Raw genomic sequence first — 23,347 nt, forward strand, 5'->3', positions numbered from 1 at the left:
AGTCCAGTCCAGTGCTCATCTCTGGTCTCTATACCATCGCCAATATGCAAGTATCACCGCATAAGAGTTACGAATGGTGACATGGATTCGCTGTCAATAACATCTTTTAAGTCATTCGGGCAGTACATCGCTATCAACAATCTTATGCAGCTATTACACCTCAATTTCATCATATCGCGATCAATGATTTCTGCTCGAACCTGCACAGCAATATCTAAAACACAATTCGGTATTTGCAAGTTAAAATTTTTTTGTAAATGTAATCAGGATGAAACTGCGAAAGGACAAAAATACTTTACGAATGTGATGTAACAGAAGAAATGCCGTCATAATGTGGCAAACCTAGAACTCGATGGACAATAGAGCGTCTCGCCCCCGCTCAACGTGATGCTATAGCTGAGAAATATTCCTCGAGCAGTTAGTACCTAATCAATTCAAATAAATTCAGTTCGTCTCTCGTCCCTCTCGCTTCCTCTTAACGGCGTGGTGCAGGCAGAATGCTATTACACTGGACGCTACCGCCATTCCGAATCCGACGTACATGGCTATCCGTAAACTATGGAACTTGTCGACGGCCATCCCTGAAAGAGATCCATTCTTCATTACTACGCCCGTAACAGCGTTCGAGTAAAACATGGGCTATATTTAGGGGTGCATTTAAAACAAAAATCAATTCAAAACAAACACGTCTAAAACATGGCCCTTGTTTAAAACAAAAATGTTTCAAAACACTATTTGTTTTGAATGCAACCTAGCTATATTTCTCTTCGATTAAAATTTGATTCGGTGGCGGGTGGTCCTGTAGAGCAAGAACTTGCCGTGACTATAGCCGCTCCCACCTCGCGATTATAGAACTTTGTGCCACTCGGAATGCCGTGACGTGCGGTCAGTGAAATCAAGTGAGGCAGTGCCTCACCTCTCGCCAGGATAAATAAAGGAACTTGTGAAAACCTTCAATGATTGTTGATTTTACCAAACTCTATTAGTTCAAATTCATGGTCATCGAAGAAACCTAACGAGCCAACAGCCCACCAATGGAGTAACAAATGATTCTCAAGTATTCATGCTTTATATTGGAGTATACTTTGGAGTCAGTTTGTTTGTTAGGCCTGTTTTACCTCCAATTCAATAGTTTTGAATGCTTAATTTTAACATATAAGTTTCTCGAATACTCACTAAAGCTTTCATTTTACTTCTACTTGAAGTAGGGCCTAAATTTGGCAAAGTGAACAAATCGATACTTCTGTGCAAGCGAAAAATTATGGAGATACTACTACACTTAGGTAGCATATATCCTTGGGTTACCATATTTTCGTGGCTCAACATCCGGACACCCTTTAGCGCCTGCTAGCTGGCATTAAAATGAGGTATTGATACATTGTCTGTGAATATGACGTCACATTAGCAATGCTTGTGACATCGCAATCAGCGCGAAAATAATATCAAGTAATAGAAATCTGCCCCAAATAAGTTGATTTTCGAAAAAAAAATTGATCTCCTTTTAAGCCTTCAAAATTCCGGACATTTTGGCGCATTTTACCAGTTCCTCTCGGACGCAGTTTGAACACTCAAATTCCGGACATGTCCTGAAAATTCCGGACGTATGGCAATGGCAACCCTAATATATCCTAGATTTTCCAATATCAAATATGGTAACTCTAATGTAGTGAGGCTTTGATTATAATGTTGCCTATGCAGCATGACTTGCTAAGTGGATTCCATAAAATGCAGGCCCCGGCAGTGCGGTTAGTTGAGTAGGCTCACGGGATTCGAACATCAGGCCTAAACTAGCACAACACACTATAGAATTTATAGTAATCGTCGATATTTTGGCGATACCGTAGAAGTGATCGGAGTTGGGATCAAGTCTCTCTGCTCGCAAGTCACTTCTAGTTAATGCAAATTGGGAATCGATTCAAATCTAGTCAACTGAAATTTTTCTATTTCAAGTCATCAAATATTGTGATTCTAAGTCGTTTGCGTTAACGGGTGTTGGAATCAAATGTGTATTAGGTAACGCGAGACCGTGTCAAACACGGTGTCATGTCATTTTAAAACTACCAACTAAAGATATGAGTCATGGATCGTGTATAAAAAATTGTTGAGAATGCTCGGGGGATATAATCAGTTGTGGATTCTTGTAAGTAGGTTCTATCACAAATATCAGATTTTCAGCCGGTTCTCTTACAAAATGTGATTGACAGAAACCATTATTGCTAACCATTTTGCTGATCTAATAAAGTGAATTAAGAGTGAGACAGTCTTTACAACTGGTTCTAACAGGCTGAATCCGGCCTCTGGGTACACTCCATCCTAGATACTGTGAGAGTTTAATTCAATGAAAGCAATGTTTATTCACTGTAATTCTGTATGCATTTCCAATAACCTTATGTGTGGTTAGAGGAAAAATAATGTGTGAGCCTATAGGAGAAATTAATTACTAATGTTTGTAGAAATGTTTGTTTGTTTGGTTTGGGTATTCATGGTGTTTGTCGACTGCTATGGTCATTTACACCAGGCCGATATTCTTCTTATTTTCCGTAACTGCCGACTTATAGCACGGCCCACCTCTAGGCTTTTTGAAAGACACCGCTGACGCGGATGAGGTGGCGAGGAGGAGCCTAGGTAAACCTCCAACACTTAGGTATCGGCATTCAGAAGTCGACCTCGGTCGGACTCGAACCCGCACCCATTGGTGTTGCAGCCGCGGATTATACCACTGCGCTATCTCGCCACTAGAAATGTCCCGGAAAGGACTATCTTTTGTTGTTAGTACGGGTTATTTTTCAGCAATTCAAATGATTGTTAAATGCATTTGTGCGTTTGTATTGTATGCACTTCTGTCTCCAAAATCTATGCATGCCCTCAAGTTTGGATTCAGTATGTCCCAGTCAAGTAAAGTAAATATAGGATAGTAACTTGAATGTCAACTATACCAGTATACCTTTAATTGATAGCAACGTCAACCACTGCAAAAAATTTAAATTAAGAATAACTCCTCCCCGGAATATTAGTGGTGTTAGTTGAAGACCTTTACAAGTGTGGTGACGGAGAAATTACTCACCAATCGACACAGTGATTACGGTTCCGGCCGAATGCGTCAAGAGATTAGAGTATCCAAAAACGTAGGCGTACTCTTGTACACTGTACACTTCTGCGATTAACGCCGAGTAAATACCATCCGTACCCCCTCCTAATATCCCAATGAAGACGCAGGATACGGTGGCACCGACTTGATTCGTAGTGAAAGAGAGTATCAGAATCGATAACGAAAAAACAGCGTAGAGTCCACTCTGTAAGAAAATATGTGAAATCAATCCATCCGAGGCATATATGGATGAAATCAGCGATTACAAAGCCGCAGATTTCTCTTCTATTCAATTCTCGTGAATAATTAGTACTATTACAGCCTCCATGCTATTTTGTAAACCTAAACCTGTCAAGTATACTTGAAAATACAGCCCGAATTATGTTTTCAATGATATAATCGTTGATGTGCAAATCCTGATAAACCAAGTATAACCTAACAACAGCCACATACAGAAGCAGACAAGACGTTCGAAACAAATTCGTTAATCATGAGTGGATTGTGGCGACTTGGCAGTTATCACCTTTCCGCGTGCGGACCCTAAGAACCTAGTGAAAAATGCAGATGGATAACACGAAGAGTATATATCATGAACACTATCGAAGTATTTGTTGCGTCGGGCTCCAGCACCAGTATCAGGAAACGTTTGATCGGTATATATCGATGTCTAAATGGAATTGCGCTTGATATTCTCCTAATGTTAGTCGGTAGAATGGCGAAATCTCGCCGATACTTCAGGTTGACCTTGACGCACGCTATATATATTTAATGCAATTCATATTTACTCATGAGATTACGACACCTACGGGCCGTGTCCGAATACTTCGATTAGGGTTGCATGTAAAACAAAAGGTGTTTTAAAACACTTTGTACAAAACATGTTTTAAACAATGTTTTAAAAGGCCTTTTTAAAAAATGTTTATTTCAAGTTGTAAAGTTATGCCTTAATTGTGTTGTTGTTGTTGTTGTTGTTGTTGTTGAATATTATTATTTGATTGGCGATTATAGCGCAAGTGCTTTTGTTCGCCATATCCAAGAAGTCATTTACCATCTAGGGGTTGGTATTACATTACAGAATATGAACTCAAATATATGGCTTTGTTGCGAGAACAAATTTCACAACGTATGGCAGAATATGCGTGTCAGTCAACAAGTTCGTCACGGTGGGAGCAATATTCTTCGTCCGACACGTGTCCTCGAGAACTTTTCTCTGGTGTCTATAATTTCGACGCGTCAATAAATAATGGGCGACACTCTCTTCTTTACGGCACGTTGAGCAATTGGCAGAGTCTGTTATTCCCAATTTGAATAGATGCGCTTGTAGTCGGAACATAATCGCTTGATACCTTTCCGTTAGTCCATTCACGTCTGCTCTGCTCTGAAAACATTTCTTATGTTGTGACTTGTCCGATTGCGAATAGCTGTTATTCCATAGTTCGATGCACGCCTTCCGACGCGTAGCAGCGATGTCTCGTACGAAAGGTTTGAATTCAGCCGTTTGCACACTGGCTTGACTCGCTCGTCTGGTCAATTGATCTGCCTTTTCATTCCCGGGAATTTGATAATGACCAGGTATCCAAACATTAGCGATCTCGTATCCTGCCTCCAATATCCGGTGGATCGTTTGTAAAATTCGTGCGACGAGGTGATGTGATCGCCCATAAATATTGTAAATCGCTTGAATTGCGATCAAGCAGTCCACGAGTAGTAGTATATTGGAATTGCTGATTTCCACAGCCTATTGTAGGGCTAAAATTATTCCCACCAATTCTGCTATGAAGGAACTCGATTCTTTTATGATAGTGGCTGTGCCGTTGATAGTTGGCGATACATAAAACGCCGCCGCTGTGCCCACCGTAGTTTTTGATCCGTCAGTGAAAATCTGCTAGTATCCCGGGAATCGTCTACAGCAGGGGTGGGCAAACTACGACACCGTTCTGTGTGGCCCGCGAGAGTCTAAAGAAACTTATTAAAAGTATTGATAAAATGGTGGGACGATAAAATCGAATTATTGCTGGGACTGGATAAAACTTTTTTTACTATATTTCACCATGATAATTCCAAGGCAGTGGTTCTCAAACTCGCGGCGCACCCCCTTGGGGGCGTGAAAGCATCTAAAGAGGGCGCGAAGCTGAGCCTAACCGGAAAAATTTTTCGCGCTCCGCGCGATTTACGTTCCGTTCATTATTATTACTCTGTATTTATTTTCAATTTCAAGTTGAAAAATGTCTCATCCACAGTCGTAACCTGCCATGCCATCTACCTATCCATTAGGTTGCTGTTTGTGATATGGTGATATGGGGGGCCTCTTTTATCATTGTACGGGGGGGGGGGTGCGTGACAACGTTGGAGAACCGCTCTTCTAAGGTAAATACTTCCTATCTTATTTTTATGTTTAATTTCTGGCGCGACAGCACCATATCAAGGCTCATGCACGCAGTTTGAGAGGTTTCAATTGCTAAACATCACAGAAATCCTGAACGAGATTGACATCATTCGGATCACTAGTGTGATTTCGGATTGGCCACTATACAGTTTTATTTATTTCAATGATGTGCTTATAAAAAACAATTCGCGCGTGTCTTCGTTGGATTCGTTTTCTGTATGCGTAGAAGTAGGGTTTTTATATTTTATCCACACATGGTAGAAGCGCGTTTCAAGCTAACATGATTATGATGCTGTCAGCAATTTTATATAGTGATGCCCGCGAATGGATTTAGATGTTGAATGCGCCCCGCCAGCTCAAAATTTTAATGCCCACCCTTGGTCTAGAGATATGTTCATTGATTAGCGGTAACAAAGAGGAATATTGTTTAAAATGCAGATTCGTCAAAGTTAAATCGATATACGTGCTCGACGCAACTTCCAAGGTGGATGGGGTATTTTACTCAACTGCAACAGACCATATCCATTTTCGTCGCAATTCAGTCGATATGTTATTTGATTGAAGCAAACGAATCGCTTCCTTTTCGGCCATTGTTCCTCCCACGATAACTAAAGAAGCTTTCCAAAAAACATGTTGCATGAGCCCACGGACAATTACCAACCGATATAGCCGACGTATATCGATATGGGATGGCTGGCACCCTCAAAATAGTCGATTCAACAGCAATAATGCAGATATTTCGTAAAAGAAGCTATATTTACAATACATTTTCAATTGTAAATGTCAATCCACTAAGACGTTACAATTGCATAATAGTGGCATCATGTCTTTAAAAAAATGTCTTAAACAATGGCCTTGTTGCATGTTTGTTTTAAATTGATTTTTGTTATAAATGCAACCCTACTTACGATGTATAAAATCCTCCATTTGAGCGGCACGGCGTCGAAAAACAGCGCGTAAATGACCCGAGCACACAACGCACCGCCAGCAACCGCTGATACGAGAGTAGATGCGGCGAAGTCGGAGAGTCCAAGCTCTGAAGACATCGTGTAAGATAAGCGATTAAATTTATAGGCTACTGGTAAATGAGATGATTCTACAGGTACTGATGTATAACGCCAAGGAAGACATGTATCAGAAGTGTCAAACATATGGCCCACAGGTCGCACATGGCCCGCCACACGATTTCATCCAGCCCGCGAATCAATTCTAAGTAGATTGAAAAATGCTTATCAAATCCAGCATATTTGTAACAAATGATGAGATGTTTTAAAGGAAACACTTCCATTAAATAATCCCTCAAGAAAGCAAATGTTGAGTATATTCATAGGTTGTGGTGTTGTAGTTTCCATCTAGTTCTAATTGTGACTAGGAAAAAGTTGGTCGCATCGACAGTCGACACCCAATTTGAGTAGACAAAAAGTTTACATAGAGTTGAGATTTTTGTGGAAAAATGGAGCAATAAGCAGTTATTCACAGATCGCAAACGCCAATGCGGAACCGTTATATGCAGTTTTCATGGAGAATGTATTTGTTACACAAAAATATTATTCAAATGTCTGTGGTCGCCAACTGTTAAGGTCCCATGAATCCAGGGAAACCCAAAGCGCGCTTAATAATAATGAACCAAATTTCAACGTCCGCGTGTACTGTTGAATCTCTTGTATATTCCTTACAATACACGTACGTGGCTAACGCGAGATTACGATTAAAGCAAAGGCAGCATACAAATACGCCGACTTATATCGTCGTTACCGCCACTGTTTTAGCGGTTCATAAATGTACTCAACCGGCCAATCATCGATTTTACCAATTTATCAATTCTATTGTTCGCGAATAGAACCCCATGGTTCGTGATTCGATGTGATATTGTTTATATATGTAAGTATTCAAGTGAAAAGCAGGAGCATGAGGTAATATTTTGGAATTAGTTGCTTGGTGCGACTCCCGAGCGATTTGAAGGTTTGAATCCGGCCCGCGACGTAATCTGAGTTTGACACCCCTGCTATAAGTGCTATACATGATTGAAGCGGTCACCGACACTGTTATTTAGGTGAAGATATATTTAGCAAAGCAAAATATACAAATAAAGAGGCTGGAAAGAAATGTCCGAAAATAACTTTGTAACTTAATGCAGGACCGATTGAATGGATTACTCTATCCCTTCCACTATATAGTGCGAAACCGCAAAAGCTACTAGTGCTTGCAGCGGAACACTTTAATCGATATTTTGACACTCGCACTGTGTCATTGGAACGAAATCAAGATGTAGCGAACCTTTCCCGTCGAAATCTCCTATCGTAGGCCGATCTCTGTAAACCAGTGATTTCCTACGTGCACGATTTTGAGGAACAAGGGAGAGAAAATGCCAAAAGGATCGATTGGGGGCGATAGTGGGTGACACAATGTTAGAACGTCCATTTAGCTGCCAAGGCCTATTATGGAAATTGCCAGTAAACGCCAGCGAACAATAAATTTTCGACTAATTGGATATTTGGATGGAATCGGGCGTGCTGATAAGTGCAAACCTTGCGCAACTTATGAAAAAAAATTTTTTTCAACATCAAGGAATTATAAAAATAATTCAATTTTTTTGCTGCTCATTTTATGAAAAGCCACCTAGTGGTCAAAACAAAAAAGGTTGACCTATTGTATGCAAATGTGATTTTAAAAAAAATACTTCCGGCTACGAAAATGGGGGTTTATGACAACAAGCCTATTCAGTAGCCTCGGATACAGCCGTAATCCGGGGATAAAACCAATTCCGGACTTTACTGTACTCATTTCAAAAATATCCTAAATATAGGATCGCTGGCAGTTTATGGGATTGAGTAAAATCCTATATTTAGGATTGTTGGCAGTCAAAGTGTTAATTACCACGGCCAAAAATGCACGCGAAGACGGCATATTCTGCATATGACGCAAAAGTTAACTAAGAAAAGGTCAACTGAACGGAATGTAGAAGCGGAAACCGGTTTTCCCAGAATCTACTTGGAAAAATGACCTTTTCAGTCAATGCCCCAGCGATCAGAGTTAGGTGAATAAATTTCCCGTTTATATGTCCTCTTTTTGGATCCGCCGATATGGGGATGGGGAAAACATTTGTGTCGAGATTGATAAGAAGGCGATGAGTCGAAAAATGTTCGGAACCACCACTGTAAACGAACCGACATTGCTGCTCCGTGGTGGATACTTGGGAAAGTTTTGTTTTCTAAACATAATGGTCCGAATGAACTTATTTATTTCAGTATGCTTATCTGTGTTATAGCAGTGAATTTCGTAGGACCTCTGTTTCTGCCTAATTTAAAGCCCTATCACGAACGGCAACGAAATAGACCATGATACAGTATATCAGGAAAATTACCTTCTTTCCCAAATGGAATGATGAACGCAGTTGCTGAGAAAAACGCTGCGGCAAAGAGCAGCCAGGAGAAGGTATACAAGTAGTATATTCTGTCCGCGAATATAGTGAGATGGTACGATCTGCAAATCCTTGCGAATCTCCCCGGTTTGTTTGGTTTTACCATAACTTCACGCTGGGATAATTCACCGCTTTCAACATGTTTACTTCGAAATTTCGTTGAGTAAACGTTGGCGTTGTCGTCGTATTTTTTTCGGTGCGGACGCGGAGTGTATACTCCTAAGCTCTGACTCCCGGCTATCCCCACATCATCAACCTGGGTGCCAATGAACACCGCGTCATCAATCGCTTCTTCGTCGTCCCTGGATTATAAGCATGCAAGTTAAAATGCTCAGGTTCCTTCAGGTAATCATCAGTAAATAACCTGTGAGAATATTTTGCTTTCTTCTCAGTCTGAGGGGTTAGGTTGTCCAAATCCGACAACAGATTGATGGGACGGAGTAGTGCGCATGCGACGGTCAGATTTAGAAGAAATCCGGCTATCATCTGAACGAATGCATTTGTGTTATTGTATCCAGTATGTGTTAAGCAAAAATGCTAAATGATAGAGGTACAATTCCCCGTTAGTTGACGGTGATATGTTGATTAAATATGGCAGAGCTGAGGAAGTCGATGGTTTAACAGATTCAAAATGTTGACACAACAAATACTTAACAAAATTGCGAAATTGACTGGTGCACAAACACAAAGACACGTGAGTCGACACATATACAATCATGGATGTATAATGCGTATGTCTCTAGCGCTAGCCCTTTCTTGATAGGCTGGCGACTGGGGGCGTCGCCACATAAATGATATAGACATAGTTAATAATGAAAATAAATTGACCATAGTGGATAAGCATAATATTGTACCAACACCGGTTTGATAGCCTATGTAATGTTCAGAAATGGTTAGAATGCGAATTTGAATCATTACAATTGATTCACAGCTGGTCGAAACTGAATCTACACCCAGACTTGGACAACTAGAAAATTTTCAGCCTTTCCAAATTAGATTAGAATTAGATTACTGGCATATCGCTCTAATTTAGTGAAATTAGACCACTAGAATTATCTAGTTATCCAAGCATATACTTGGACAACTAGAAAATTTTCAGCTTTTGCAAATTAGATTAGAATTAGATTACTGACATTTCGCTCTAATTTAGTGAAATTAGACAACTAGAATTATCTAGTTGTCCAAGTCTGTCTACACCTCCCATGTTTATGACACGCCGTGGGTCTTGATTGCATATGCTTTATTACATGATGACAGAATGTGTTTATTGATTTAGTTGAAGGTAGTTATTCGTGTATCGATGAAATACCAGATTATACATTGGAATGTGTTAGCATGTCTGACGTATGACACATCAGCCACCAGTCTTTGCGGAGATGCAAATGCACGATGGAACAGCGCGCGTGTTCATCACCGGATTTCCCGCTATACCTGTACGGTGTACTGTACAGTTTCGTCGTTGGAGTTGACAAGTTCATTACTCTGCGCATTGTTCGCAATATGCATGCTGATAGTCACACTAACAGAACGGAGTAAGGAAAGAAGTGTCTCGCAAGTATATACCAACAAAAGCTCAAATACAGATATCACAGTATACGTTTATTGGTGTGGTGCTTTTGACATCTGATATCGATTACTACGCATTCATGCAATGTATTGCTGTATAAAGTGCATGGCGCACATGATATTTCAAACTCATGCATCCACCAACTCCATATGTAGATCCGTATGTTTTACGAGCTTTTAGTGAAGGGTAATAATATACAGAGGCTACGACACGACTAATGAGGGACTGTTTCATACACATCGCGATGCAAAGGAAAACGAAACTGAATGTTCCGTAAACTCGTACATACCTGCACAGCCCCTCTCCATCCGAATGCTTCAATTAGATATTGATATACTGGGCAAATTAGAAGTGGACCAACGGATACTCCAAAGCATAACAATTGGTTGGCAGTGTGCAATCGTTTCTTGAAGTACCGAGTAACATATGTGAACATAGTGATGTTGATGATGCCCAAGGAACATCCTGCAATTTTAAAACCGGTGTCAAATGATGTTTACATATTACAGAGGGTATCAAAATAGTCTTGACGTTCTACATCTACATTTATACTCAATTACAAGTAGAGGGAGTAATTCGATGCCAATACTTCCTCCGTAGGAAATGGAAGAGTAGGGTTTTAAAAACTACGAAAATTGTCTCAAAAAGTAGATGTATAGTCAGTGGCACGTAATCAGAGATGTCTACACTCGAAATTGTAAGATATTTTTTCACAGCCAACTCAAACTGACTAATGACACTAGGATAAGACAGCCTGCAACCTTCAAAATATATTTCGGTACGGTGACACGGGTTGTTTCGTGCGGTTCTACTGGGAATGTCATTCGCTACATTATAGCTAATACTATATTTAAAAGGAAAATTGCTTTCAGAACTACATTCATTGCAGTAAAATTTAGCTGACTTAGCTGGCGTTCCGTTTCACGATTGCCTTGTTACGTCATAGTTTGCTAACTTGCTTTTAGTTTGAATCTTTCTGCATGCTTGTTATTGTGTCGTTAACTCTTGATAAAGGGCACACAAAAAGTCTTCGAGTCATTAATTTCTACTGCAATGAATGTAGTTCTGAAAGAAAAATTCAAGTTTAGCACCACCAATCACATATTACAAGTAAAAGCTAGTAAAGTAACCAGCAGTGTCGCCGAAACAACCGTGTACGCAGAAGCGGGGGTATTCAAAAACATAGCCACTCGACTAAGCAGGTAAAACCTCGTTTAGTATTTCAAAAAAGTAAAAGTAGTTCGATACTCTAATAAGCTAATCATAGCGAAACGACAAACTGCTAACACATCAGCTTAAACGGTATAGTTCAACCAAGTCCACTGTGTAATTAACAACCATATGCTTTAACTGTATAAATTGCATTGGCATAATGCGGCATAAAATTATTTATGGTTGGATAAGCACCATTTATAAAATATTAAGATAAGTGACAAACTCGTAGGCCATACCAACAATCAGTCCCATGAACACTTGCACTGTCCACAATTTGTCGCAAAAAGACGCCACAAAGCAGGACATGCCACTTATAAACGCCATGGTGCAGCTTAATTTGCGTGGATCGAACCATCTCATAATGAATGGGAATACAGTTGCTGAGAATAACGAAATCGGGTTTATTTAACCGCACCCACCTGGGAAACGAATTTCTTACTGAAAATGCCGTATGATATTTGAAACATTCCATTCAGCCATGCCACCGACGCGTAATCCGCCCCAAACTCATCCATGAGAGAGTGGTAAAATGTTGAGTAACATCTCATTATGGATCCCCACATTGCCAGGCAGTACATACCCCCCAAAACGATACACCAACCCCATCCCCCGTCCGGAGGGTTAGTCAAATATTCCGTCATGATGATTGGTGGCTTAACGTAAAATACATCTGACAAAGTACAAGCATTTCTACACTTAGCTAGTAAGTATGGTATATATTGTATAATAAGCATATGTGTAACAACCTCTAACCCTGTACCTCCACTGAGGAAATGCGTACATTACAAAACGCATGACATGGCACCTTTTCAGGACGAAGATAACCTCCAGTCAGCATCGCGGTTAGGCTAATCAACTTGCTTACCGCCAGTACGTTACGCTCAAAGTCTATGATTGGTTGTAACAGCACGATTAGGCTATTAATGCCAGCTGTTTCTCCACATTTAAAAAGTCTTCCGCGCTATGGTCATTGGCCGCATGAATATGATACGTTAGGTACCGGTATAAGCTCTGCAACTGACTTTCAGCTATCGCTTTGTGAAGTCAACACTAGATATGTCCGTAATCCACATTCACGAGACTTCATACGACCTCGCATGTATTGTAATTCCTTCTCCGATTACCAAAGGCGCTGCACGGCATACTGGGACATGAAATGACACTTGAGAGCATTTCTTTGTTGGTGAATGGTCAGCAAGCCACAGTTACGTAGAAGACCTCATGCGATCGATCAATATTTACTCGCAAAGGTTGGAGGTCGGGATTCAGCGTCAAAAAGTAGGTTTAATAATGTATTTTGCTAATGAACCATGACAGTAATAAACTATAGTAGAACTCCAGTATTTGCTTGTTTGCTCCAGTAATTAAATTAATGAAATGTTTGCACGAATAAGCTTGGTACTTTGAAAGGTCATTCATTGTCACACATTCGTTTAATATTTAATTATTATTATAATTATAATTTGACATCATTTCAAATTATCATAAAAAGGTATTCCGAATACCGGTTTACATGCAATCGCAAATGCATAGGCCATAATACATGGTGGGATTGGTAGCTAACACAATCGCTGTTGCAATGCAAGCAATTTTGAAGGTGCCAAATACGTCGTCAGTTGTCGGATATAATGCCGGATATGTTAGTCAGTCGTCAGGCGATCAACCAACCAATATAAACATATTTTATCCAGATACAATAAAGGATATATATACTCTACCTCAAACAAAAGCCTAAAATAGGACGCTAAGCTCACAGCCTAGTGTCTTTCCGAAACGACGGGGATAACGTTAGGGGATATTCAAGCATCCCAGGGATGAGAACAGTGGTTATCAACGTTTTCGTCTTCGCGGACCGCTTTCGGACCGTCATGGATCTTCGGGGATCCCCACTAGGGATGGTGTGAACGTGAGGTTCACGTTCGCGTTCTGTGTGTGAACCTCAGAAATTTAGAGGTTCACGTTCACAGACGAACCTTGGTAAGTTCCGCACTGTGAACCTTTTTCATATATTACGATTGGGTTGAACTTTATTGCATTTCAACTGCTGGCCACCATATGCATGGCACTGGCAGCAAAAAATATCAACACGAAACGAGTATGCACCTTGACAATTTCAAAAATTTTACTTGCTTTGTTACAAAAGTTTGCTAGAATATTTGGTGACTCTCTGCTGTGAATTTGGCCCGCATCACACAACATCAAGAGCGAAATACACTACATGTAGGCCAGGGTCGGACAACCCGTGGCCCCCGGGCAACATGTGGCCCGCGAGAAGGTTTTGAATGGCCCGCGAGGTAATTTCCGAAATTAGTAATATAATCAAAAATGGATTGCACAGATTGTGAACTTGCAAGCGACCAACCAAAAAAATGATTAATCTGGTCGCAACACTTGAGATGTGGTGACTAAAAATATCAGTTTCGACGCATTGGCAGATCCATGAGCCAGTCACATTTTGGTAGATGTTTGTACACTACAATAAAGCAAAATAATTTGCGACAAATTTATCAAAAGTAAAAATTTTCTACACACTTCGCGCAACATGTTGTCAATCGATTTCTTGCTTTTAATATTGTCACCTCTTTGTGAAAATGAAAGAACGCGTAATATATCAGATTGAGTCTAATCTTCGCGATTGCGAGACAAAGTGTCGTTCAACATCTGCGACCTTGCGTTTGCGGTCGCAGAAAGACCGCCGACTATGAAACCTAGGCACAAAATGATCGACGCATGTTGGTCGAAGCTTTCGATATCGATATGTCCAGGCGCCGAATAGTCCATTCCTTTCAAACTGAGCCCAGCGATATACAGCAGGCCCGCAATATGGTCAAGTGATTATATTATTAACCTATGAACTTCGAAAAATTTTCGCGCTTGGCGCGACTAGTGGCCCGCGCAATAGTTGGCCAATCAAATGTGACCCGTTGGCTGAAAAGGTTGGCCACAATGACCACCCCTGATGTAGGCCGTCAGCGAATGATGTTTATTCAACCAATCAGTGGAATTGATGTCATTGTCTGATGCAAAAAATCTAACAGGCGTACGGGGTCAATCTTGATTTCATATGTTTATTGTATCATAAAAAGCAAATCCGTGCTCTGCTCAATATCAACGTAGCAATACTCGGATGCCAAATATATTTTCTGGTCTGGCCTGGACCGGTAATGCGTAAGCTTATATTCCCTTGCAAGTCCTCGTCGAAATTGCTGGCAAAGCGACGGAAAATATTGATTTTATGGGATTATTATATCATTTGATTACCCAAGGTAATACATTTGGCGGCGGGTAAAACGTCAATACTTCAGCACTGTGGCATTATGAGGCCTTGTCGTCGCTAGGCATCGTGAAAATTAATATAGGTTATCACATCATTGAAATGTATGGTTGGAATTAGCAATATGACGTAACGTGACGTCATGAGGTTCACGTTCGTGTTCACGCAACACCTTTCAGGGGTTCACACCATCCCCAATCCCCACCAAGTTTTAGTTCAAATTTATAGCTCAATCATCGAGCAATTGTCATCTATCTTGTGAAAATGATAACTGTAGGCTTGGTGATGAACAGCAACAAAACGGCTTGTCTTGAAAATGCGACCATACTATTCATGTAGGAATTGGGTTGAATTGGGTTGTGTCTTGAAAATCCGTGCCTTCGATTCGTAATAAACGATGCAGAAAATCCATTTCCACAAATATAGGTGCTGGCGAATGTATTAATAACGCGTAACTCTTACGACGACACTTATGGGTATGACCGCAACAAATATGGCACCAAAATTGACAAACAAATTCTTTTAATGGACATATGACATCAATCCTGGTCGTTTCTATCGGGCAGCTTATCTTGAAGTTATTATGGTAAATGGTTATATATATCAGAGGAGAAAATGCATTTTGTGAACATTTCGAAATCACCGTGATTGACCTCACTCATCCAACTTTTTTTCAACAATCCCCAACAAAACATCTCTATTCAGCAAAAGGGTTGTATGCTTTTATATGCTTTTATTAGTTGCAAGGCCGAACAACTCGTCATAATTTTGCAACGTTGATTACGCGACTTCTCAATGAAATTCGGAATTTAGGTATACGAGATTATTGTGACTACCTGAAGGCAAGTCGTGCACTGAGCAACAAGGAATTCTGGTTATCTGATATATTTAGTTGAAATATTCGCTGTAAAATCAGTAAATACATTTTTAGCGACATTTGGGTGTTCCAATTACGCCAACTTGAGCTTATCTCATACGCACCAGAATCAGACATCCAACACCGCATATAAATTTGTGCGGTTACTCCTGTACTACACAGCAACGATGGTGATGTGATTGCGCGTCATAGACCAAATGGCTCATAATTAGGTAGACACATTCCTTCGGTGTCAGATTCACAAATAAATAAAATCCAAATGGTTAGCTTATTCAGTTCACTACCTGTTTCTTATCACATTAGTTACAAATCTTCACACGATGCCGACGAAAGAAATTACATCTACCACATATGCACTATTGACGGTGGTTATAGTGAACAAAAACATAACTATCTACACATCAGTAAGAGAAGGAATATTTTTGCTCTACACAACACGTAGGCCTATGTTAAACGTCCCAACGTCACAATTCCTCATCCTCCATAGTTGTTAGCGCACGAACATTTATGGAATGTAGGTGAAATGTCGGAGTAGCATATTAATTTGTGCCTAGCACTGTACTCAGTGTATTGCTTGGCTGTTCTGCGACGTATGGGTTGTTATACCAACTATACGTGCGATCTATTATTTCATGCCTCCTCTCGCATAGTTTCACTGCTGCTGCTATTGGACGTAACGAGCCCCGTTTTCAAATTCTTTGACGCATTTGAGATATGATTCCTGTGCACCGGCTATAGAAATCAGTGCAACAATGACCGTGGATAGATACCAGTTTAATTATAAATGCTGAGCTCGGGTCGTAACCGGGCTAGACACATTGGCTCGATTGCTCCAGTCTGAATCGAGAAATAATTCTAATGCCGTGGTTCTCAACCTTTTTGGCTTCGCGGACCCTTTTCACCGTCACGGACACTCGCGGACCCCCTCAAATTTTAGTTCAATTTTAGCTCTATTATGGTGCAACCTTCATCTGTCTTGTGCAAATATGAACTGTAGGCTTGTGATACACAGCAAAATAATGATTTTTCTTGAAGATAACATCATACTATTTATGTAGAAATTGGTAGACTTTTATCATTTTAAAGCTAATTTTGCTGCTGTATTTCTTGAAGTAGGCTAAGTGGCCGTGTCTTGAAAATCCGCTTCTTCGTTTCGATATGAAGGAGGAGTGCCGAAAACCATTTCCGCAAAGATAGATGGAGGCTAATGCAATATTAACACATAACGCTTCCGACGATACTTTTGGTGTGATCGCAACATTTATGGCACCAAAATGAAGAAACACATATTTTCTGAACATTAGACGTCCAGCATGTAGCGCAGGGACGGGGAACACACGGACCGCGAGCCGGATCGATTCGGCCCGCAACGGCATTTTGATCGGCCCGCAGAGAGTTTCTACCGTAAAAGTGAAATCCTAATCTAAAAGTATAGACAAATTTTATGCTCCAAAGAATGGATCCAAGTTTTCTAACCAGAAAAAGACTGTCATGAAACGACTTGTTCTGTTCGGGTTTACATATAAATACGAGCAAGCATTTTCGACCATGAACAATTGAACATTAACAAGACAAGGCTGCATACCAATATAACTGCTGGTGATATTAATTTCAGGGTTGGAGCGTAATGCTTTGATAGCAACGAAACACTCCTTTTTCATCAAAAAACCAGCTTTGTCGATAGGGCATCCGCAATTAGAATGCGCCGAATCTTATAGCCAAGCTTTAAGAGCAGGTATATCATTATCCGATTTATGACGAGTGTCACCCAAAAATATTCGGGTTCATTTCAATATAATTATATTATTCAATTGTATATTAAAGTTCTGTACGTCCAAGAAGCTGTTCCCTGCATTGGGACAAATTATGGAAATACTTCGGAATTTTCTTTATTTCAAACGACTGTTCACTTATTTGATGAGACTGACAACTTCAAATCGAGAAGGTTTCGCAGACATTACGAAGTCACCCTGATTGACGTTACTATCTTCATATATATATATATTTTTAAATAACCCATCAAACGTCTATAAACAGCAATATGTTTGTATCAGCAGGTTATTCGAAAATTGACAATGAAAATGAGTTTCCACACTACCATAGTCCATGTCAGACGATTATTATGCTGATATGAGTCATGAGGTTTTAGCAGTTGTGGTGCGAAACAGACTCGCTTTCTCAAATTAAAAAATAAAATAAAAATTAGGTTATCAAACATTTTAAACATTTAGAGGTCTCGCGGACCCCTAAGGGTCCGCGGACCCCCGGTTGAGAACCGCTGTTCTGATGATTCGAGTCGAGTAGCGACATATGATTCATTCGAGTACATGGCCTACTGGGCCATGTCGAGTACCAAAATATGCGCTTCTTGCCGCTGAGTTTATTTATCAACGAGAATTATAGTGTCGATAGTATTTTTCACTGTGGAAGCCTTGAAATCTCGATTGGTCGTATCCGTATCGCTGCATTTGAAACATGTAGTATACAAAGCTACGCACGTTCGTGGAAATGACATATCGGTGAGGTCGCATGGTTGAAGACATTTACTGAACTGAAGAAAAGCGATTATCGTCATCGGGAGGGGCCGCTCACACTTCCATCTGTGTGCCTTGGAGTCGACCTTTATCAAAATACATCAGCCAAAGCTTTGTCAACAAAAAGGACTTCGTGTACCATCTTAAACAGTAAATTGAACGCTCTCTTATTTGAGATCTCATTTCATGCGGGTGACGTCATATTTCGAGATACGATTGTTGATACACATACAATGTTCTTTCCAATTCTCTACTAGTTGCTGACGATTACCCCTGACGAGCGTCAGCCGAAAATATTCGAGTTCATTTCAATATGAATATACTATTCAATTGTATAAACGGAGCTGTATTCTGCAGACAGGCACATGCCCATTATCCGAAGCATGCAGCATCAGCATTGTTTCTGGCGAATTGAGCAGTAATATAGGCGAGGAATAATTAGCTCGTATCTGCCTCACCTCTCCTTGCGCCCTACCTATGAGAAAAATATTTGCACACTGCTTAATTGTTAAAGCATCAACAACATTAGTCATTCATGAATATCATTAAACGGGTGCCAATCAATGAACGTTTTCACTTTTCTTTTACTCCTAATGAAGGCAGCGAGCACTGACTCCCTTATATCCAATAACCGCACGTCCATGTGATAGAAGTGACGTTAATAAACCGTTGCTAATTAATCCTATTTAACTCCACAGTAAGTTTTGATTCTTGGACTGACAAATAAAGAGGTGTTTCTGTCAGAAAATCGATGGCAGAATACCACTTGTAATGCCCGCGCGTATGTCTACTAGCGGACCCATATCTGTCTAACATCGTCATAGTTGATAATACATCGTATCTATACTACAGTTATCATCACCCAGTGAATGTCAACGTCCCTAATCAACTCACAAACAATCTAGATAGGCTGCGGATGCTAGCAGGATACTGATTTGTCGACGTATATCTGTCGAATCCAGAGATGGAAGTCGGGCCGGGCTTTTCGGGTTCGGGCCGGGTTCGGGCCGGGTTCGGGCCGGGTTCGGGCCCAAAGTTATAAAAATTATCGGGCTTGAATCGGGCCGAATAGTCACTACGAAAAGCATTGACTTCATATACAAATTTGATTTGCAATTTTGTTCGAAAGTGGCACAACTACATATAAGATACACCAATACCGTATCACGTAAGTATGGCAATATCTGTGAATAAACTTTATACGAAGTACGAACCCAGATAAACTTCATTATAAGACGGCCCGAAGACTATGATTGTAATGAAACAATGTCAGCTAAATAGTAAACAAGCGTCCCAAATACGCCAGACATTGATCATTGTTCAGGCCACATTGTGACGAAAACATGAATTACGGATGGATGGATAACCATGCTGGAGCCTGGATTACTACCAATTTAGTTTTATTTTCAATGAGGCATGCTGAACTGAACAGCTAGAAGCAGGTGATGAGACGACGGCTTCCGTTGTGGCACAGCAGGATTGATCGATAGATGTGTTAAGGCGGTGTTAATATTTATTAAAGAAAGCTTTTAGATGCGCCATAGTCAGGGGCGTAGCCAGCCGAGATAAAAAGGGGGTAGAACTGAATAAAGGGGGCAGAATGAGCCTCTATGCGTCATACCTTTAGCGATAGCGACTTCTGTATTCCGCACGCTTTTGAAAGCGTAACTAATTGGCGGATCTAATTACTGAAAGCGAGTTAGCAATCAACAGCTTGCACGGGATCGTGTTAGCAATCAACAACTTGCACGGGGATCATGTTACGATGCGCATGCGCTCATCCCGTGACAGTGCAGGAGATCTTATTTGTATTCAAATAAGTAATCGACCTTGAAACAATACCAGAACAACATTTCACGACGAACAATCTATACAGCGCAGAATCTGTTATATCTTCATGAATTTTGACATGACTCAATTCGCGTGTAAGAGTAACGTCTTCTCGGCGTTTTAATTCCATTCATTTCGAACATGGCGCATATACTAATTGTACCGGCGTGTGAATAATGACTTATTCGCAAAGCGAGGGAATCTCAAACAAGTTTCGGCGCGGCTATTGAAGGCTGAATGCGTCCTGGTGGGATACCGATCACGAAAGGCATAATCTAGTATGACGTATACATGGTCATTGAGGTCAAGACAAGGCACAACAATGGCGTCAAAAATATAATGCGAATCGAATGTATTGTGTCTTCACGCTGTTTTGGGGAACAGGCTTGAGTTCGGCAAAGCACGAATCAGATGCGATTGCTTCAAAACATAATTTCATTCAGTTATAAGTTGTTATTTTCATGTTATCAATGTTCGTTATCGTTTACAATCAACTGTTGATGAGAAAACAACGCGTGAACGACGCGACAAATGTTATTATTGCGCGACGACTGCATTCAGAATAAAGGAATTAAGCTGATCGCTAACCCTCGCGAAGAGAAAAATGTAGAAGACGCGCTTCCATAGATGAGAGATCGACGAGAAAAAGGCATTATCATAATATTTCCAATGCGTAGAGGCCGGCCAATTTATGTTGTTTTCAGTATAAACAATGGCCGCAAGTAGCTTATAGATAGAGAGTGCCATTAGAGTGGATGTTGTTTTGTCTGACAATGGTCTCACAATGTCTAACAATGCTTTCTGTTCTATCACCAAAAAGTCTAATTTGATTCTTGACTTGAACACGAATCCTGTTGTTATGAACATTTCATATTGTGAGCGTCATGTATGTTCATAGTTTTTAGGCAATTCATTCAAATTTTGTTCATATCTGTTATATGATTTGTGTCCAATGACTGTATCGTTGCAGGCAAGGTAGCTACAAGCCGTCGACATTGCGTAGGCATCGCGTAATCACTATTTCAAGAAGTGTTCACTCAGCCGTGATTACTCGGCATCGCATCGAGATATCAGGCCTACCGAAATTCTGTAAACCGAGGTCATAATTCCACACACTATTTCGAGACGAATAACGGTAAAGAAATCATTGATGTTTTGTTGAGAAGAGAAGATCATTATCTTTTCAAATAGCAACATGTTTGATGCCGCAGAACAGTTTATCAGGGTTCATCAGCAGTTATAAAAACAGAATTGTTGAGGAAAACTTGATATTTTCGCTTTCAACAGCCAATAGCCCTATGATACACCTTGCGGATAGCTTTTTCGATGGCATAATACTGTAGAGGGCGATCTCCTTGTTTCTATGATACCAAAGACGCCACGATCGAGCATGCAGATGCGACTAAATCTCAATCATAGTGAACCGACTAAAATTCAGGGTAAAGTTGCAGACTAAGTTAACAGTGCGGCTGTTTTCAGCGTATTCTCATTCAGATATATTAAGCTCTCTTGCCATATGCAAGATTGCTATCGAAAGAAAACAAAGTTAGAGCATTGAAAGCGTTGAAATGCTCGAAATTTGAATCGTATATCAGCTTATTTGCTCGCAACAGTTGAAAATTGCTATTTGAACTTGGTTTCGGGCCGAAACGGGCTCAAAACTCAACCGTCGGGTTCGGGCCGGGTTCGGGCTGAACTTGTCGGGTTCGGGCCGGGTTCGGGTCCGGCTCACCCGGCCCGCTTCCATCTCTGGTCGAATCACTTCCGGTGAATTCACGGGAACAATATCGGTGTCACAAAACAGCACTTACGTAGTGACGGTTGATGAGATAAATGTTTACAAATCATCAACTTTTAAAACCTTTTATTCTTTTGGTCAGTGTGTTTAACCTATCCGCATTAATCAACACACATCATCACGATTGCCTCTTATCGTTGGTTATGAATAATTAAAGGAACTCGGTTCGCTTCAACTATGCAGCGCAACTGGTTGTAAAATAATTTTTTTCGCAAATTTGTCGCCGCATTTACTCTGGCGACTCTGCAACGCATTGCGATATCTTTGAATAAGCGATTATATAACTTTGGTTGCAATCCAGTCAATCTTGGAAATGCAATGGACCGTCACTAGGGGAGTTAAAAAAATTTCAAACTTCATCGGCTTGGTTATCAAACCGTCTGGTTACCTAAAAAGTGTTGCACCCCAAATTTGACTCAATTCCAACCAGTAGAAGCCGAGGTCAGTCAATTGAAATTTCGGTAATTTCGGCAATTCTTGAAATAATTGTATTTACGGTGACCAATTTCGTCACACGGCCATGACCAAAAATCGTCTTCCAGGTAAGCCTGAAGAGCCAGGGATGTATTTTCCATTTATGTGGATCTTGACAAAGGCCGATGGTGGAGTTTGGATGACACGGATTAGCTGGAAATTAGTACACTTCATTGAAATAGCCACGTGAAAAGGGTGGTGAGATAATTTTCAAATATAGTAGGCTACTTTACGCACTGAAATTAACGACCACGAAAACATTGTTGAAAAACACAACGCATTTCAGGGATAATATGAGATAATTCTTCAATTATATGCTGCTCAAGGCTTGGATGATGCAAATCCAGAGGTTTCTTGGTTGTCCGAATTCTAGTATATTTACCAGAGGAAATTCGATTGACCCGGAACTGCCACGGGGCTAAGTAGCTATTAACCGTTTTGACGGAAAACCGAAATCCCATCGGTAGGAATGGCTATGACTACACAAAATTGCTGCATCATAATCACAAGCATGCTTGTAAGCTTTCATACTAAAATCTAACCATGTTGTTGGTGATGAACAAAATTAGGTACTTAATACCAGTTGGTTTTTTGCGCCACTGTTAAAGTAGACGAACTCAAGAAATGCACTGTGGTCAATACCGGCGATTTGTATAAGAATTTTAATATATTCCTACACAATTTTGATAAAGCGGAAATTCCGGGACTATAGCTCAGGGTAAGTAGCACTGGGATCAAAGTACTGAGCGACCAACAGCCCAGCTAATCTCATTCGAAGGCTTATGCGCCGGAGAGTATTTTGTATTTTGGGTCAAAATAGTAGCACAATACAAGAAAGCGCATTGACTTTATTAGTTGATGAATAGAAACTCAATATATGGAC

At 40.4% G+C, this 23,347-nt stretch overlaps 1 protein-coding gene across 1 annotated transcript; it reads right to left on the reverse strand.

The window, feature by feature from the left end:
• Nucleotides 1–232: 232 nt before the first annotated feature.
• Nucleotides 233–12,739, reverse strand: LOC145444957 (monocarboxylate transporter 7-like). Its single transcript, XM_080323036.1, has 8 exons — nucleotides 12,117–12,739; nucleotides 11,914–12,057; nucleotides 10,752–10,927; nucleotides 9,260–9,381; nucleotides 8,839–9,197; nucleotides 6,383–6,510; nucleotides 3,065–3,293; nucleotides 233–581 (listed from the first exon to the last, which is right to left on the reverse strand). The coding sequence occupies exons 1-8, from the start codon at nucleotides 12,409–12,411 to the stop codon at nucleotides 445–447; spliced, it is 1,590 nt and encodes a 529-aa protein (XP_080179162.1). The 5' UTR covers nucleotides 12,412–12,739; the 3' UTR covers nucleotides 233–444.
• Nucleotides 12,740–23,347: the final 10,608 nt, after the last annotated feature.

Source organism: Botryllus schlosseri, chromosome 8 (assembly GCF_051294905.1).
Source record: "Botryllus schlosseri isolate E-star chromosome 8, Bs_hap1, whole genome shotgun sequence".
Lineage (NCBI taxonomy): Eukaryota > Metazoa > Chordata > Ascidiacea > Stolidobranchia > Styelidae > Botryllus > Botryllus schlosseri.

What these genes read in the sequence shown, in the direction of transcription:
- LOC145444957 (XM_080323036.1), bottom strand. Translation starts at nt 12,411, where the DNA reads ATGCTTATTATACAATATATACCATACTTACTAGCTAAGTGTAGAAAT. An exon ending in AATGGAGGATTTTATACATC is followed by an intron (nt 3,294 to 6,382) that starts GTAAGTAGGGTT and finishes ATTTTCTTACAG; the next exon opens with AGTGGACTCTACGCTGTTTT. An exon ending in CGTAATCACTGTGTCGATTG is followed by an intron (nt 582 to 3,064) that starts GTGAGTAATTTC and finishes GATCTCTTTCAG; the next exon opens with GGATGGCCGTCGACAAGTTC.